This window comes from Apteryx mantelli, chromosome 3 (genome assembly GCF_036417845.1).
Source record: "Apteryx mantelli isolate bAptMan1 chromosome 3, bAptMan1.hap1, whole genome shotgun sequence".
Taxonomy (NCBI): domain Eukaryota; kingdom Metazoa; phylum Chordata; class Aves; order Apterygiformes; family Apterygidae; genus Apteryx; species Apteryx mantelli.
In genome coordinates, this window is record NC_089980.1 from 112,841,936 (window position 1) to 112,861,532 (window position 19,597).

The window sequence follows — 19,597 nt, forward strand, 5'->3', positions numbered from 1 at the left end:
TCTTGGTTATGCCAGCTATCCAACCCAAGGGCAAGTTTGTCCTTTGCTCTAGCCAACGAGAGCCCAGGGAGCGTAACAAGCACATTTTCACAGACACTGGTTTGTAGGAGGAAATGGTGATCCATACAGTCTTACAGTGTGCAGCACGTTGAAGAGGCTGGAGAGCTGCCTAATGGGTTCATAGTGCTTCATCTACACTAATCAGCTAACAGCCATTGGCCCCACTCTGGCCCTGAGGCAGCCCGTGAAGGCTGGCCTTGCCCAGACTGTCAGACCACGTTATCCTCCAGGGCACACAGTTGCCCCCAGACTGCCCATTGGAAAGGGCCTTTGGCACAAGCTAACTTCTGAACTTTGCCCAGGGATTATTTGGGACTGTGTTTGATAGCTGAGGCCAAAACCATGCCAGGGACCCTGATAATAAGCAATATGGACAGCTACATCTCAGTGCCTTGGCCTGAGCTCTGATCCTGTTGTCTTACTAGTATAGACAAAGCCTATATGATCTTACCCAAAGTACCTCTTTCTTGTGGGAGTGTCACAGTGGTAATTGCAGTTGACCTGGTTGTTTGCTATCAACCATCAGTAAGTAGTAACAGTACGTGCTTTTCTTTGTTCTACTTCTTTCAATCTTACTTTTGTTTAAATATACAGTGTAGTATTTAACAAGCACGGTTATAATTTAAATGTGTCTGTGAAACTGAGTCAGAGGGACAAAAACAGCCTGTCCCAAGAAACACCATGCCATTTATTTTTATCCTGCAAAGAGCAACAAGGTAAGTCCATCACTGTGGCTGTGCCAGCATCATGAGTTTCTGCTCCCCAGAGGTACACCAGATGAGAAGTGGGACTGTTGTTAGCATCAGAGCCATTTGCACTTGCTCATACAAAGTTCAGTTATCTGCTGATATTAGTAAGGTCTGTGGTATTTCTGTTGTCTTTGTGGCTGTAAGGCTGCTTAGTGGCTGATAAACACAATGACAAGTGTAAGTGTATGGAGGCCAAGCAAACAAGGATATGACCAGCACCTGTAGGCATACTACTGCAATTTTAATGTGCAGGTAAAGGTATCAGGCACAGGTAACAGAAATTGCACATGTGCCATGTAAGCTTCCTGGAAATCTGGGTCTGTATCTGAGTTGTTAGTCCACATCTTACTAATTGTTAAAATCCATGCTGGCTATGTGACAGTTGATATGGATATAAATCCATGCTGGCCACGTGATAGTTGGTATGGGTATTGCCATGGCAAACACAGCAGCATTTGTTGTAGAGATACTTCCCCAGGTGCATTCACAGTTCCAGCCTATGGTACCTTTAGGTTACCTACCAATGTCTGAGTGCTTCCCAATGACTGCAGAGCTACTTTCAAAAACCGTCTGTGAGCTAGACAATTCCTACTTTACAGCCACAGAAGAGTGCTTAAGGTCCAGGTTAACACAGAAATCCCATGACATAAATTTGACGTTAGATAAAATTTATGTGGCTGGCAAGGTCTGTCAAAACTGTTCTTCACTACCTAGGTATTTCATCATCAGTAGACAGCTACAATATACTTAAGCTCTCAAAGTTTTTCTGCATGCCAGTGCCAGATAGCCTTGAATTCAGTGCAACATATATCAATGACAGTCACTTTCATTAAAAACATTTCATTCAAATATTGCTGGTGGAACTATTGTTATCTGTCTTTCAGATAGTAACTTAATTGTTAAAACATTCACCCAAAAATAAGGAGGCATAACTGCTACCAATCTGTTGCATCCAAGTTACAGAATAGGTTGCTTGAACTCCTACTAGTGTGTTGCACTCAAAATCTTGGTATAGGCGAAAGGAAAACATGGGATATGCAAAGTCAAGAAATTATTTTTAGTCTAATTGATGTATTGGCAATCTTATCAAAGAATTATTAGTTCAGTTACAATGGTAGTAACACAGTTCAAATTAAATATGGTTAAAATGACATATATATACAAACTTACTAGTATCTACCCCTTTCTCTGATGTTATGCCCACCCTTCCATTGCCCCTCTGGGTCTTAACGTCAATGATTTCATTCTGGGGAGGAGGTGTCTGGAAAGTCATCAGCTTCCCAAATCCTTCACCAGGAGGAGGATGTTGCTGATGTTAATGGATTCTTCCTCCTCACTGTAGGATCTAGTTGGGGTCATTTTTATGTTTGCTAACATGCTCTATACCTTGCTCTTTTTTCCTGGGTCTGTAATTCTACCTAATATCCAAATTTATTATATATGGGGTGTTTTACATATGTTGGGTACTTGTTCTTTCCTCTCTTTCTTACCCCTGAAACTGGTTTTACCCAGCTCCCAAGGTTGCATTCTTTTGGTGACCATTAATTGGCCCTGGGTGAGTTGATTATAGCCCTGGGGCCTCCAGTATCATCCTCTGCCTATACCTCCAAGGCCTCTGCTGTCTTCCCATGCCTTTACTCCTCTATGCTGCATTTTATTCTAGAATCATAGATAGTTTATCCTACGCAGGAGAACTACTTGTTATAGAAATTTATTTAACAATAGGTGTTTCATCATACAATTTTACAAAGCTAAGCAAAAATTAAAGTAGACAATAGTTACCTGGTCATTAGATAATTGCTGTTACAAGCTAAAACAACTCTCCAAGCAAGACAAGAGGAGTCCAGACAAAGCCTGATGGCTCCTATTGCCTGTGTCATTAGATTAACACAAAGCCTTGTGGCACGTTACTAGCAATGGCACTACAATATTTGCTGGCCTACAAGGTTCATAAAGCTCGAGGTCATCCTGAGCACAAAGATGAGGAGACATTCAAGGCCACACGTCCCACATTGCAGGAGGGTGTGCCTGCCCCAGACTATCGAAAGGGACCTGTTGAAAGTGGACCAAAATGCAGAGAAGTGCATAGTGAGCACAAATCAAGCAGCTTGACTCTATAAAGCACCACCGAGAGTATCGCCTTTGAAGAGGGGAAAGTCTGGTCAGGAATTGGTTATATATTTTACAATGATGTCAGTGAATAAAACTCAGCACTGGAACAGGACACAAGACTTCCTGGAGAGAACCCTTCTTCTTTTTTTTCTTTTTTTTCACATTGTGATTTGTTTTGTCCTTTCCACACAATATTCAAGCTTTTGCAGGAAGACTTTAGAAGACATCTTTCTTTTTTTTTTCTGTCCTGCCTAAATTATAGCCTGATGGCTAATGCATATTTTGAGGGGAACAGCATTTTGAGGTATTGCAACTTTCAGCACGGTTTCTTTGTGACTTGCATAAGGTAGGGCAGGGAATCAGTCTTTGGTCTCCAGAGTGCTATGTTAACTGTGTAGCTGTGAAATAGGATCTCTGTCATGGAGCTTACTGGAGCTAAGCGCTTACTTGAAAGACTTGAAGCTGAATGAGTCTCTCCTAAAAAGATATGGTTTGCCATATTTTTTTGGAAGTTAATATAGATAAAATAGATAGATTGATCGATCAATCAATTGATCACCTACCACTCTTTAAAACAGTGTGTGCAGGAAGTATTAAAAAGAGTGTATCCAGTCTAATTGCAGGGGAATTTTAAGTGGGCAAAAGAGGATTACCTTTTTATTTGGTATTTGCTTGTTAGGGTTACTACCCTTGCAAAATAGATCTTATTACAGCTTGGCACTGCATATAGCAAATTTATCAGTGCAGAAACCAAAATAGCTAGTAGTGCAGTAGTGTAGTTAGAACACTTGAGTTGGCTATAGAAGATTCAAATTGAATTTCCTGCTGCAGACTGGCTCCCTAGTTCCCACGCTCATGTAAGTCTTCTACTTTATAGAAGTAATTAGAAGTATAGAAGTAATCTTTGCAGTATGTACTGGAGACTTCATTAACCCTACCTTAGAATCAGCCATCTACAGCTAGTTAGTCTCTATTTTTTTGGCCCTAATAGTATGCAATTACTTATGGAAAGTGGAATTTATACAGAAAAAAATCTTGGAAAAGATTCAGCCCACAGTCGCATTATGGTTAAAGTAATCTTTGATTAGGGAAGGTGAGGTTCAGATCCTGATATGAATTATGCGATTGAAGCTGGGTTTCCCACATGTTGCTTGAAAGCCTTAACTGTCAGGCTACTGGGTTTTGTGGGATAGGGAAAATCTCCTCACTGCATTTCTGCACAATTATTTTGAAAGATCTCAGTTTCATTCCAATGAAGAAGAAAATACTTTAAATCTCAAAAACTTTCATAGGACAAGGAAAATGTTTCTAGCCCAGGTCTAATTGCAAAATTTCTTATATTGCCTGTCATAACTTTTGCAGAGAAAAGGATTCCCAGTTTACTTGACCCTTCAAAACTGCCAGCTGATGCCAATTGTTATGAAGATGTGTTTGTTTGGCGGTGATGTGGGACTCCCGCCAGGAAGAGCAGAAGTTGCTGCACGCAGGTTAGCTCTGATAATTGCTCTGTGTTGCTACATGCCGGAGAGCTGTGTTCTGCTGTCAGCTGTGCTCGGCAGCTTGTAAACTCTCATCCCTAGGGTCTTCACTGCACTGTACTGCCTGTGCTTTTTGACTTTCTGAGGAAACTGTGAAACCAGAAAGAGAAATAGGCTCTGTGTGAGCTAATAACAACAGTTAGGTGAGAGCTTCAGGGGGTGAATTGATGTGGAAGGCTTGGCTGACCAAAATTAGGCACCGAACTGGGAATGAGCGATCAAGTGTTGTGAGAGGTGTCTCTCTTGAGAGAGTTCTGCGTGACTAAGTCAGGGTTGTTTGTTTTGCCGAATGCAGTTTCATTTCTCTAAGGCACTTTCTTTGAAATCAAGGCCTGTGTATTTGATCCCAAATTTGCATTTATTCAGCAGCTTAAAAAGCAAGAATTCTGCATTTCTTTTCAGTCTTTCTATTGAAAAGATTTCAGTTCCCACTGAAATGCAGTCTGCTTTCAAAATGTCTGCAATCTGCATAAAGAGCTTCAGCCTTCCTAAAGACATTATAGGCGGGATTACCCCATATGTTCAGACTAATGCATTTAAAGAAGGATTTTTTTCATATGATTTATCACAGTGAACTAAATATGTGTTTTGGGGTGCATAGTATTTGTCCGAGTATACACAAACTCAGAGCAAACGAAATAGCCGTGATCTGAAGCTGGGTCTAAATTTTGTTAAGATACCTTTAGGCGAGCAAGGCAGATCCCCACAGAGGCATAGGCACGATGCTAACGTTCCACCAACAAATCAGGACATGCTGCCTTTAAAGAAAAGGCTTTGCATTTTCCAGAAAGAGTGCAGTAATGATTCTGCATGGATTAGAAAAGATTGTACTAACTGCCTTAAGGCCTATCTTTGTTGATAGAAGAACTTTCCCAATTACTAATTCTGGCTTGGGTACATGGAGCAGATCATAAAACTTATTCTTGTTTATTTGGTAAAGAACTGATCTCTTGAACGGTTTTGAAACCTCTTTGCTTTCATTTCCTCTAAGTGTTAAAATATGACTACATGACCCGCTGCACAAATTGATAGTATTTTCCTTAGTCACTCATGCAGATCACTGGATTGGGCATCAAATTACTTTTTTTTTTCCCCCCAAGATTCACTCATACCTGAAAGGATATATCTTGACAAGAAAAAAGTTTAAGATATTGCCAAAAAATGTATTATTGCCTCTTTCAATTGAGAAAATAATTCATAACTTGATTGAAAGAAGGTGTGTCTTCTGTGGCCAATTATCAAAATATTTTTAATAGTTATTAATTACTTTCCAGTTGGAAGGGAAATAATCAGAAAGACAACTTGTTATTTTCAAGATACAAAGGAAACACTGTTAAGAATATCTGAAAATAAAGAAGCATATTAAAAATCAAAGTTTGAATTTAAAAGTGTATCATGATTTGCAGGTAATCCTGGTACCTTTTACTTTGAAAGAAACCTTGTTGTGTGCAAATTAATGGAAAATGAGAATGACTATTTAGTTCCAAGACCAGCTTGCATACTGTGTAATAGCCAAGTATGCTCTCAATCGTCCTCTAATCTGGAAGACCAAGTAATTAAAGTTTTGTGTTTTTCTCCTAAGGTACCACTAAAGTTTCAGAACTATGAGAGGTGTCTGATGACTGTGTCAGCATTAACACACAGATTTGTAGAGGCATGCCCCACAAGTTGGGTACCTGTACACTGCACAGCTGAAAGTATGTTCCATGTTTTCTGGGAATCAGAAATGAGTTTTATATCTTCAGTGGTGGTATTTCCTCACTGTATTTTTTGTGGTTTTTCAACAGTGAATGATATAGGGATGTAGGAAAGACATTTGTAGATATTGAATAAAATTTAAATTTATTTTACAATATGCTAAAAGATTTTTAAGATATGGTATTAAAATTAGAAAAATCTTTATGTTCTGCAGATTATAATAGTGTCTTCATTTTGTATCATAAAAATACCTTTTATCAAAAAAAACTAACTGGAAAAACAAGAAAAAAAAGAGATTTCATAGATTTCATTCTTTCTCTGAAAAATGTTGACTTTTCCAGACATCATAACAATTATAAAAATTGATAAAAGTTTGGATATGAGTTGTTAGAAAAGGGAACACTATGTACTGAGAGTCACTGGTATGTATATGCTTTGGGAGTCTTGTGTTAGAAAATGGACTGTTCTATCTACAAAAACTATTTTTCTCAATTTCTTAAAACTCATGAAGCATAGTGGGGAATATATTCTTTGTGTAAAAACTTGGTCAGATTGCAGAAATCATTACAACTGATCCTGTTAAGGCAGAGCTTCAGAAAAGTAAATAATAATTGTCCATGTAAGGAGTTTTATTGATAGGTCGAACTGGAAGATAAAGATATATTGAGATGCATTAAGATGATGATAAATGTCATTCCACATATTAAATTGATGTTTAGGATAACTGAATAGTATATTTTAGGCAGTAGAAATCTACATGTGAGAGAAGACATATAGTATACAAAGGGGAAGTCCCTAAAACATCTCTTGAGATAAGGCTTTGCCCTTTATTTTTTGCAGCTTGACCCTTCATTTTCTTCAAGAAAGCTGGTCATCTTATCACTAGTAGGAGTGCTTGGCAGCACGTCCCTCCCTTTTACTCTCATTTCATATGTTTGACGGCATCCCACTGCCCATTCTGTTTTGTTCATTTTTGTGTAACTACATGAGCACAGCAGGGCCCTTTTGTTCAATATGACAAGTATTATTTTGCAGTAATTGTTGCAATAACCTCTCTGAGCTTGGAGGTAATGCAATAAATCTACCAATTTAAGCTTTACACAAAGTACAACCAAGAGAAAATCTTCCCTTTCTCTGACTTCCGCTTTTCCCAGTATCCTTCCCTTCCCACACACAGATGCTCACACTGCTTTTACCTCTCCAGTGGTATGAAATGGGTCTGGGGTGTGGGCATTTGCCTTCAAATTCTTCCTGAGTTGACTGGCCAGAGGTGAAGGTAAAATATTTCAGTGTATTTTATAACCCCAAAGTTAGGATACCTTCAGAGGAGAAAAGATGTGAGCCAGTAGCTTTCAAAGCCAAAGTCTCTGATGCAGCAGTGACCTAACGGCAAGAAAAAGAACGTGACCAGGAAGCCCAGGCAGACAGGCAGGCAGGCAGCCTGCTCCACTCCGCCGGAGCCAGGCACCAAAAGCCTGAGAAAAGTCGAAGTAAAGCTCCAGCTTTCCCTTTGCACTTCCTGCTGGTTATTTACGATGTCTCCCCATAGAGCATACGGGCTTTGGCCCAACCTCGCCACCTCCCAGCGTTGCTTAGGAAGCCGAGGCATCTGACTTTGAGGTGGGGAGTCCAGCGGTCAGCCCTCCAGTTACCCAGGACAAATTTCAGCTGTTGTGGATCTACCATCTTCACCTTCCCCTCCTTTTCTTCCTTGTACCTGCGTATTTTAAGGAGCCAGGTTTGTTCCCCTGGTTTCTAAAGGCCAGGCAAGCCAGGGAAACTTAATTCCTTTGGCTGGGTAGCGGCAGGGAGAGAGGCACAGAGAGGAGGGGTCATTTTAAAGAGCACCCAAGCGCAAACTCCAGTCTCTTTTGCTCACTGTGACAGCAAAGGGTCACACTGGAAACCGCAAGCTGGGATTTGCCAAGTGGCCTCTCATTTCTCTCTCCCTCTTAGTTTTACTACTTTTCCTCTCCTTTTGTCTTCTCATTTTTCCTAGGAAGAGGCATTTGCATTGACAACTTCTTGGACAGCCCTGGGACAACATTTTTCTGAGGAGGGTAAGGGATTTTAACTCCTGATTTGATAGTGCTTAGAAGACAAAATTGTAAAGGGGGGAAGGTTGTTTGTTTGAACGTATTGTTTTGGATCCTGGAGTATCCTTTGGCATGAGTTGTTCTTAAGCTGAAATAAATTAGGTAAAGGCAAAAGGCTATAGAAAACCAAATCACTCAGGGTTTTCAAAGTTCAGTAACTTTGATTTATTTCAGGATTGTCCGATTTGTTTCACTGGTTTTGCATTTCCTTTCACTTATGTGCTTATACAGTAAACAAGCTAGGGAAACTTCTGTTGAAAAAGTGTCTTTCAGGAAAAAATTTAGAGTGGACATTTTTTAACAAACAGCTTAAAATTTTGTGTTTAAATGAGCTTTATATTAACCTTAGTGCATTTAGTTTCAGACATGCGCATTAAGTGGCACATGTATGAAAATTTGTAAAAGTTATGGGTCTCTAAAATATTTAGACCCCAAAATATGATTGCCAAAAGAATATTCCCTAGCCAGCTGTAAAGTTGTGGCTCTAAGTATAAAAAGCTATAAATATGTGGCTAACAGAAAAACACATCCAAAAGTTTTGTTTTGTTTTTATTCTCAGTGAACAAATGCACATTACACTTGCAATAGCATAGTTTTATTGCAAAAAATTGTGCTAACCAACAACGTATGCTCAGAAGAGTAGATACACCTTCAGCTGAACCTATCTTAAAATGGCAAGCTGTTGGGCCGTTGCTATTCCTGGAGGTGACTCTGATAGATCTCAACAGATGCAGCTCCTGGAATGCAGCCACCGCGGGGGGGACAGGCAGCAGCTGACCACCGCGCTGGCACAGCCACGTTCAGGATCGCAGCTCGCGCCAGCATGCAGTGACACTGACGCTTGCAGCACACATGGCCTTCCCCCTCTCCTGCTCTGCTCATAATCATCATCCCTCAGGGGAAAAAAAATCCTAGTACTCACAGGCAGCAACCATTCCTTTCTATAATTATAACATTGTTTTGTTATATGCTATACGCTTAAAGAAAAAATGATGTGATGAGGTTGTAGATTGAAATATTAATGGAGATTTATTTCTTAATTTGAACTACTAAATAATCCAGTTTTTTGTTTTGTCATTAAATAATATTTCTCCATGTTCGATCTTTTATGAACACAGGGATCACAAAGAAAATTAGCTGCTGTAATTGTTTTAAAATAAAGGATATACTGAAGATTAGTGCTATATCCGAACAATGCTGCTCTCAGCAATTCTGCTTTTAACTGTAGTTTCCAGGATCGGTGCTTTCCTTCTGGTATATTTACATATATATATATATTTTTTTTTACATAGCTCCTTTGAGGATTACTTAAGGGCCAACTAACAGTGCATTTGACAAAAGCTTGGCTCTTCATTTCAGCAAGGGTTGGAACTTGCCTAGAGCTGATATGTATAATTCAAGCATCCATTCTAACAAAACTGTATGGAAATAATTATTTCCTTCACACATAAAGAATGTGTTTAAAATAACACGTTCTGCTAGAGTTTGCACAAAAGCTTTTTCAAGGAAAAGTTAGACATCCCCTCTCTCTCTTAAATCTCCTCAAAATCCTAAAAGTAAGATTATAATAATTTCAAATTATTGATATGGAAAAGCAAGCAAAGTGTGCTATGAATAGAAGGTATTTGTGAATCTGACATGGGAAATAGAATATTTTAAGTCTAATAAATCTAAAGTTACAAACCTGGAAGCAATTTTGATCAGATCCTAAATCTAAAATCAACATAACATCATACCTAAAATTCACTTTCTCCTTTATGTTTTATACTGCTAATTTTTAAAAGACTTTCTCCCACTATTAATATTTCCTGGTCAAATTTTGAAAATTTTGAATTAACTTACCTGTAAATCCGTACTCGCCCTGGAGTAAGGATGAACAGGGTAGGGGCCCATATCTTTCTGATACTTCAGAGTAATGAATTCAGATCTAGATCCTGAATGACTTTAAAATATTTTTACAAAATTTTGCATTCTGACAATCTCATTTAATGTTTAGAAAGGGAAGTTAACTCTTTGAATGTCTTGAGAACAGGGGAGCATGATTTTTATAATCTTATTTTTTTTTAAAAAAGGAATTACTTTTAGGTGTATTATTCATAATTGGGTATCCATTGTAATTAATAAACAGCAACACTCCAGTCTAAGCCAATATAACTGTTCTTAGGAAGATACATTATATCATGTGTTTTGTTCTTATATGTTGACAAAGTTTAGATTTGTTGCATAATCAGTCAGATATTACATTTTGCTACTGCAATGTAGTTCTAAACTTTTTCATTGTATTTTTAGCAAGCTCTTGGCTGTAATAGTTCATTGCAGTCATGGCACCTAAGAAGAAGAATGTGAAAAAGAACAAAGCAGATATCAATGAAATGACTATCATTGTGGAGGATGGCCCCCTAAGTAAACTAAATGGCTTGAATGGACTCTTAGAGGGAGGAAATGGTTTCAGCTGCATCTCATCTGAAGTTTCCGACTCATCATATAGCCCAAATCTCTTGGAAGGTCTAAGCAGAATGAGACAAGAAAATTTTCTTTGTGACTTGACTATCAGTACCAAAACCAAATCTTTCAGTGTTCACAAGGTAGTGATGGCTTCAAGCAGTGACTACTTTCACAGCATCTTAAAAAAAGATCCAAGCACACACAGAGTAGACCTCAATGATGTATCCCCATTGGGTCTAGCTACTGTTATCACCTATGCTTATACCGGAAAACTTACTCTCTCACTTTATACAATAGGTAGTATTATTTCCACAGCAATCTATCTTCAAATTCACACTCTTGTAAAGATGTGCTGTGATTTTCTAATCCAAGAAATCAGTGTTGAGAATTGTATGTACATTGCCAATATTGCAGAAACATATGGACTAAAAACAACCAAAGAAGCAGCACACAAATTTATTAGAGACAACTTCATTGAATTTTCAGAAACAGATCAGTTCTTAAAACTTACTTTTGATCAGATTAATGAACTTCTTGCAGATGATGACTTGCAGTTGCCATCTGAAATTGTTGCATTCCAGATTGCAATAAAATGGCTAGAATTTGACCAAAAAAGAGTAAAGTTTGCTGCAGATCTTTTAGGTAACATCCGCTTTGGTACCATCTCAGCTCAAGACCTCGTCAATTATGTTCAAACTGTACCGAGAATGATGCAAGATGCAGACTGCCATAAACTTCTAGTGGATGCCATGAATTATCATTTGCTTCCCTATCATCAGAATACATTGCAATCCAGAAGAACAAGGATTCGGGGAGGTTTCAGAGTATTAGTTACTGTTGGGGGACGCCCTGCACTAACAGAAAAGTCTCTTAGCAGAGACATCTTATACAGAGATCCTGAAAATGGATGGAAGAAGCTTAGTGAAATGCCTGCTAAAAGTTTTAATCAGTGTGTGACAGTGATGGATGGATTTCTGTATGTGGCCGGTGGGGAAGATCAGAACGATGCCAGGAACCAAGCCAAGCATGCAGTCAGCAATTTCTGCAGGTAACCAATTATTTATAAGGGATGGAGAGATTGATTCCCCACAGTGCAGGGAGATAGACCAAGCTGGATTGTGAAGTGCAGCATGAACAGTCCAAGCATATAGAAGGGGGACAGAGTAGGGGGAGGTATGGATGCTATTCTGTATTAAAGTTTGAATGAGCAGTAATATACAACTAAAGTCATGCAAAAACTCCGCCATGGTTACAAATGCACAATGAGAAGTGAGGAAGATAGATTGAGAAAATTTACACCAAGTGGAGGAAATAAATAACACCTGTTCAAATATTAAAATTATGGGAGGCTCTAAGGTAGCATTAAAATGCACAAAATCAAACAAGGTGAGACTTTCTGAATTTCAGGAGCTGCTGATGCATCACAGAAAATTCTGAAAAATAGTCCTTAGGTGTTATAATCTTGCCTTTCTTCTGCACCATCCACCATACTTTCACCAGCTCTTGTGCTGCATTTCATTTCCTGTAGGTTTTTTATTTCTCAAGAGTAGGAAACAATGTCATGGTTTCCTGAAGGCTGTTTTTTTTTGTCTTCTGCAATGGCTCCAAATAATCCCTAGTTCCTGTAATATTGCAGTTCCCATCTACTGTCATCCAAGAACTTCACTGGTGATAGCAAGGCTAGAAGAGGGTCAGTCAAGGTACTACTTACTGTATGTTAGGCTATGGGAAACTTCTACTAGTTTTTAAATAGTTTTGCCTGAAAGCTGGTGGCACACAATAGCTTGAAGAAAAGGCTGGAGGTGAGAAAACTCAGCTTTTTATCTATTAACAGACAATGAAAAGGCAATGCCAATGTGCAGCTATAGTCCTACCAATGTTTCCTCTTCTGCTCCCAGAAGAAACATTCAGATAACCTCTCCTGAAGAGATCAATGAACTTATGAAGTTGATGAATAAGGAATGTTCTCTAGATCATTTTTATTGTGTAATCTAATTTGTCAGAAGAATACATCATGCAAATGAGATTACTTTGCTGCTCTCCAAACCTTCTGCCTTAAGGCTATGCCTCGCCTTCTCATAAGGCTTCTCAAAAAGCTCATAAGGTGTTCAGTCCATGCCTTGGTTGTGTGAATGATGAAGGGATGTTTATGGTCAGGCAAGTGTTTGTCTGCATGGGTTCTGCTCTCTATTCTGCCATTAACCTTGGGCAAGTCAGCTTTCAGAGCTGACAGATAACAATACTGTATGTAAGCTAACATGGTCTTTTTCTCATATGATTCTCTAGTCCCCTCACCATGCAATAGAAGAAATTTATGGGCCTAATTATGTACCTCACTCACAATCTTATCCTAAGGAATCATAATTTTCTATTTGCTACCTTAAAGTTGCTCATTTGAATGTCATGGGCAGAGAATGTTATTTCAGACAGATATGATATTAGGAAATAAAGATGTTGTTTCCACATAAATCCAATTTGATATGAATGACAGGGAAAGAAAAACACCTAACATTTAAAAAGTATGCAAGTATAAATCACCACCTAACAGTTTTTAAAACTCTTTGAATAAATTTTGACATCTTTGTTTTTGTAGGCCTTTTGTAGGCATAAATTGTAAAAAAGTTTATAATTTTTCATTGAGTGTTAAAAGAATCACTTCCCATTCTGTGGAGGTTCCTGTACAAAACCAAATTACAGGAATAAGTCAGATTTGCCTTATTGAAATAATATTGGTTTGGAATGATATAAACACATTTTTTAAAAATCAAAAACTATATTATTCAGAAATTTAAACAGGAATACCAGTTTAATTCCATGCAGTTCTAAAGGGCTAGATAAATAACTAAAATAAAATAGTGATTTGGAAATTTCACAGCTGCAGCAACAGGGGAACAGATGTAGGATTGTAGAATTTACCATAGCAATATTTGAGACAGTTACCCTCTTTTTTTAATGCTTTCAGATATGATCCTCGTTTCAACACATGGATTCACCTGGCAAATATGAATCAGAAGCGTACCCACTTTAGCCTGAATGTATTCAATGGCCTCCTTTTTGCAGTGGGTGGTCGCAACTCCGAGGGGTGTCTCTCCTCAGTTGAATGCTATGTACCTGCAACTAATCAGTGGCAAATGAAGGCACCTCTGGAGGTGCCAAGGTGCTGCCATGCTAGTGCAGTGGTAGATGGTAGGATCCTGGTCACAGGAGGTTACATAAATAATGCTTATTCTCGTTCAGTGTGTATGTATGACCCCTCTAATGATAACTGGCAGGATAAGTCCAGCCTTAGCACTCCAAGGGGATGGCACTGTGCTATATCCCTTTTGGAGAGGGTCTATGTCATGGGTGGCTCGCAACTGGGAGGGCGAGGGGAAAGGGTGGATGTTCTCCCCGTGGAGTGCTACAGTCCTTACACAGGGCAATGGAGTTACGTTGCACCCCTCCAAACTGGAGTTAGTACAGCAGGGGCCTCAACACTTAATGGGAAAATTTACTTAGTGGGAGGCTGGAATGAAATAGAGAAGAAATATAAGAAGTGCATTCAGTGCTATAACCCAGATCTCAATGAATGGGCAGAGGAAGATGAGCTGCCTGAAGCCACTGTGGGAGTATCTTGTTGTACAATATCCATGCCCAACAACAAAACAAGGGAGTCCAGGGCTAGCTCGGTCTCTTCTGTGCCAGTCAGTATTTAAATACTGGTCTAACCAGAAATAACGAAAGATTTTTACCTGCACAGCAGTATAATTAACCCTTTAAGTAGCATTTTTGTGCTTATATGGAAAAAAAAAAATTGGCATTGCAACAGTTTTAACAATGCAAATTGGCCAGTTTTCATGATCTTTAATACAGGTGGTGTGAAACAGCATATTAGAGATAAGATGAATTTTATTAGCAGGAACAAAGAGTTATGTAATAGGTGTTTCATTCTGTTCCTGGTTTTGCCACTGACTCACTGTGTTATCTGTGGCATATCATTTAATTTCTTTGTGCCTTTGTTTCCTTACCTGTAAAATAGAGATGAAACTTGCTTCAGAGGGTTGTTGTGAGGCTTTTTTAATACTGAGTTTTAAATGCTTTCAGAACTCAAAGTGAAAGTCAAATACTACTAATAATAAATCTCAACATACTTTAGAAATGTGCCATGTCATCATAAAATTGGTCAGTTTTGTTCTTTTTTAGGCATTTTCTATTTTGAGAAAGGCATTTAAAAAAAAGCTTTTGTATATAGCATATATATACATTCCCTTTGGGGTAGTGATATTCACAGAAAATTTTTCAAAACATGTTCTCCTTAAGAAGTTAGAAAGAGGCACCTATTGTCTGCAATGAAACCCTTTAATTCTTATACCTAATGCTATGACATGGCTTTCAAGAGCTAAATCCACAAAATATATTAGCTCCTCTAACCATTATGGGCCAGCCCCAAGGACCTGCCTTCAGTGCCAGGTTGCTCTCCAAACCTCCACGTATACGCCAAGGAGCAGACCACAATCCCATCCTCCTCCACAGTCCAGGGAGACTCTCCTGTCACTCCAGAGGAGAGGCAAGAAGGCCACTCAGTGTATCTCCTCCTGTTCCTACACTTCCTGTATATGTAGGCATGTACCTTCAGGTTACGTTCTCTCCTCTGAGAAGGCCCTCACCAACGCAAGGAGCCAGGGGCTGCCACGGCAGGGGGAAAATCTGGAAGCCAAGTGCATGCCAGGAGGCACCAAGGGCTAATGGTGTCCAAGCGCAGAGAAGATGTGCAGGATAACTTTCCTACTCAGTATTTATTCAGACAAATTTCCAGTGGAGTCAGGAACAAAGGCTGAATAAAGACTGCAGGATCTGGCTTTAAGAATAGAGTAGTTGGATAGAAAACAGTAACTCGTGGGAAAACTGGGTGAAATAGAAGACACTTTCCTTAAAAATAACAAAGAGATATTTTAACACCTTTCTTACCAGATATAGACACAACATGACCCAAACTAAACTTTTCCTGGACAAACCACTATGTACCTCCTTTTGAAGCCTTCATTGCAGCCTTCTTTATTATCTGAGGAGGGCTTATTCACTTTTTTCCAAAGACTAATGCTGGACCTGTTGAGGTCTGTGAAGTTTTCCCATTGATTAGAGTTGAGCCTTTCCTCATCTCAGATTATCTTCTAAGAATTTTTTTCTTAATTTCAGCACATAGTGGGGGAATTAATCATGAAAACTAATCCTATTCCCTTAGCCAAAGGCATATGCATCCCATCATGTCCCCTGAGAGTTTGATACCAAATGTTTGCCATCAGTAAAGAATGTCTACACCCTTCTGTCTGGGAAGGAAAGAAACAATAAAAGGAACTAAAATTACTTAATACAACCCAAATGGTAGAAATTCACTCTTCTTAACCAATTCATAGAGCCTTCGCATGCAGTTTCTTCACATTATAATTGACACCTTCAAGCTACAGTGCCAACTAGAAAGCATATGAATAGCAGTGTTTACAAGGCAGCCAAATTTTTATCTCATTTGCAAAAGGGGAACTCTATAGAATTGTCCCTAAGTGTAGACATTGTTGAAGCAAACGTTTATAGGACTGTCATAATCTAATTGCTCTTTGTTGCAGTTACATATTGAGCATTAGCAATGAGCATGACACAGTATTAGACCCAAAGTAATTCACTCTGTCATCTGGGATTAAACAGTATGGTACTCAGTCCTGTTTTCCAGTTCTAATTTGGTTAGAGTTCATGTCTGCCTCCTGACTACACAATTCTAAATCCTGAGTTCTATTTTTGAGTACTGCATGCTATTAGAATATACTGCACCTCAATGACTTTCAGTCAAAATATTGCTGCCAAAGATTTGGCTAATGTAATGTGTATAGGGTTACCCTTTCTTCTCTTTAATTCAAATGAATAATAATTCAAATTTATAGTCACAGAACAAAACATAAAATTGTATAACAGAGAAAGATTGTTTTTTTTTAAATATGAAAATGCTGTTCTTGCCTGTTTCAGTGAGGGAAAGCATTCTCTTTGATGAGAGCACAATTTCTCTTTTCCCAAAGTCATGACCAAATATTCCATAAGAAAGTATTTAAGAAGGCCTTTGAAAAATACATCTGTTCCAATAATTTTTTAAAAATTGTAATACCATTAAATATAGTTTCTTATCCACCCAGGCCAATGATGTCACACATACACATATCCAATTATATCTGAATATGTACAGCAGATAGTTATTTAGTGTTTCTAAGGCACCCATTAGGAAGTGAATAAACAATCATTTTGGCCTCAGATAAATATGGGATGAAATTGTGTCACATGCAAGTGCCTCTTTTTCCCTTTAGGAATTCAGTGCTAAAATGATATGAGTAGTCAGATGTTGTTGCAAGCTTTCCTCTTTTGTGAGCCAACACTTCCTGTATGTTAATAATGTTCTTCTGTTTCCCAGTAGCTATTTGTGAATTATGGGCTAATTGCAATGAAATACTGTCTACTACTTAAAGGGTTAAAAACTTTGGGGGCCAAATCCTATCCATCTTACCAAAAAGTCCCATTGACTTCACTGGGATGGTTGAATACAATGTACAGGATTTCACACTCTTGGTCAAATTCTGGCAGAACAATACGTATAGATGCCTGCCAAAACTGCCCATACCCAGAAGCAAGACCACTGCCTCAGATTCCACTGCCCTTCGCCACGAGAAATTGATAAAAGTGTCCTAGAACAGGAGTCAAGCAACATTGGCCACATATTCCTGCCATTGCACGAATTAGGTATGTACTTCAGGCCAAAAATCTTAGGTAGATGAACAAATAGTATTGTTATCAGTATAGCACTCCAGTGTGGCTTTATATTGTTTTCATTATTTTCTTTAAATATCTGTTTAGGGTTCAACTGCACATTGAACCAGGATCTGGCCCTTAATATGTGAAAATATCTGCTGAACTTAATATTATTTTGATCATACCAATTTACTGCCCTAGTTGTGACATTTTTATGTACAATGTTGTTTCATTAGAACTGTGAAAAATGGTTTGTATGTTATGTGTTATGGAACAGTTTGCTATCTTTGTTCAGCACAGTATTTTCAATCCCCAAATATTTAATAGGAACAGCTCAGTTGAAACATTATATATCCCCAAAATAAATTTTAAAATGCAGTTTGGGAAGTGCTGTCTATGATAATATTATCAAGTACAGCAGAGAGCTTCCAACTACACAAGATGCAGATTGTTAAAACAACACAGGTATCTTCTTTAATGCTATACGAACAGTAAAAAAAAAAAAAATGTGCGCAGTTATCTTCAAAGTTCCTTATGTCCATGCATTTTATAGTCCATAACATCTGTGCTTCAAAGAAATTCAAATCTGAAAATAATTTTTCTTCAGTCTGGGAGTGAAACAGTTTGGTAATACTTTGTTTTCTTGTTTCATCATGCTTGTATAGGTGCATGAGTGTGTTATAAGGTCATGAGAGAGGAACTTACTGTTGGAAAGTTATGATGTAAGGAAGATTTTGTGCTTAGTCCTTATCTAGATGAGCTCTCATCATTTAATCTCTTCCTGGAGTGAACTCAAGATCATCTGTGGTTTAGACTTAAGTGCCAAGTTGTAACTAGTCAAAGAGGGAAGTAGACTATTTTAGCATCAACCAAAGCTATGAAATGCTAAAAAGTGTACCATGTTGAGATTTTGAAATGGCAGTTCATGCAGGGAAAAGTACATGATGAATGAAATGACTGACTAAGACCATCATTTATATAATCTTCAAACCGCTTAGTTGATCCTGCAGTTCTAACTCCTTCAAAATCTGTGCTGGGTTTAGAGGGAGCTTTGCCCTAGTAACAGCTGGGTTTGGGAATTCTAGGCGCAGGCCCTACCATCACATAAATAATTGTATGAGCATGAATACCTTCTTGAATTCAGTGGGACTTCTTTTATATACAGTTATGTGTTTATATTTGGAGAATCAAAATCCAGGAACCAAATACATGGGAAGATAAGTATCAAAGTCCAGTGAAGGCCAACATGAAGGCATGACACTGATCCTCAATATTCAGCTGCCCACTTACCATGCAGGCACATGAAATTTTTAGAGACTAGATTTCCCTATAGGGATTAGTTCTTAGGGAACAGCTGCTCAGTGAAATCCTCTGCAGGCTCCCAGTGTTCTTGTGCAAGACACAAGATGGGCATTGCAAGGTCCTCCACATCGGAAGGTGGAAGACAGCCACTTAGCACAGTCAGCAGACTGAGACTTAGTTCCCAGTTCTCAAGGATGTCTGAGAAATGTGTGTTGGAGGGAAGCACCTACTTCTACACACAGCATTCAATAAGCAGCCTTTGCTCTATGTTATGTAACTGAGGCAGGCCAGCCTTTCTGATGAAAAGCAAGACTCAGTTTTCAATTGACTGTAACTTGAATTCTGAGTTGCATTGAATCCTCAGTCCGTTGTAACCTGGCTTTACCCATGCAGAGACATTTGTTTCCAATTCTGAATCTACCTATTTGGAGAATGACCTTGAAGCCGATAGTCCTACTACAGTCTCCTGAATTTTTTGCAAAGAATCTTTCTATTCTTTTGTCAAAAGTCTACTCTGTATAAATAATCAAAAAGTTTAATGCAGCTATTTGCACTCTGACTCCACTCTGGTGGAGTCACACTGGGCTATTATATAAATGATGTTTTGTCCTTTTTTTTTTTACTTTTTCCTTCTCCCTAACTGACTGACTATCCCACAGGGCACCAAAGCAGATATTGGTGCACGGATTAATACAGTACATAAAGTTCATCTGTGACTCTAATTCAAAGGATCTCACAGCTGCTGGCCACAGTGGAAAAAAGGACAAAGTCTGGAATGCCCGTTGGGAGAAATGAGTGAAAAATTAGTCATTGGTGCTCCTTTGAAAGTGTG

General features: G+C 38.6%; 1 protein-coding gene across 1 annotated transcript; it reads left to right on the plus strand.

Annotated features, from left to right (window-relative positions):
* Nucleotides 1-10,574: 10,574 nt before the first annotated feature.
* Nucleotides 10,575-14,393, plus strand: KLHL31 (kelch like family member 31). The gene is made up of 2 exons (XM_013953236.2): nucleotides 10,575-11,746; nucleotides 13,661-14,393. Exons 1-2 carry the CDS (start codon nucleotides 10,575-10,577, stop codon nucleotides 14,391-14,393), a joined length of 1,905 nt encoding a protein of 634 aa, XP_013808690.1.
* Nucleotides 14,394-19,597: the final 5,204 nt, after the last annotated feature.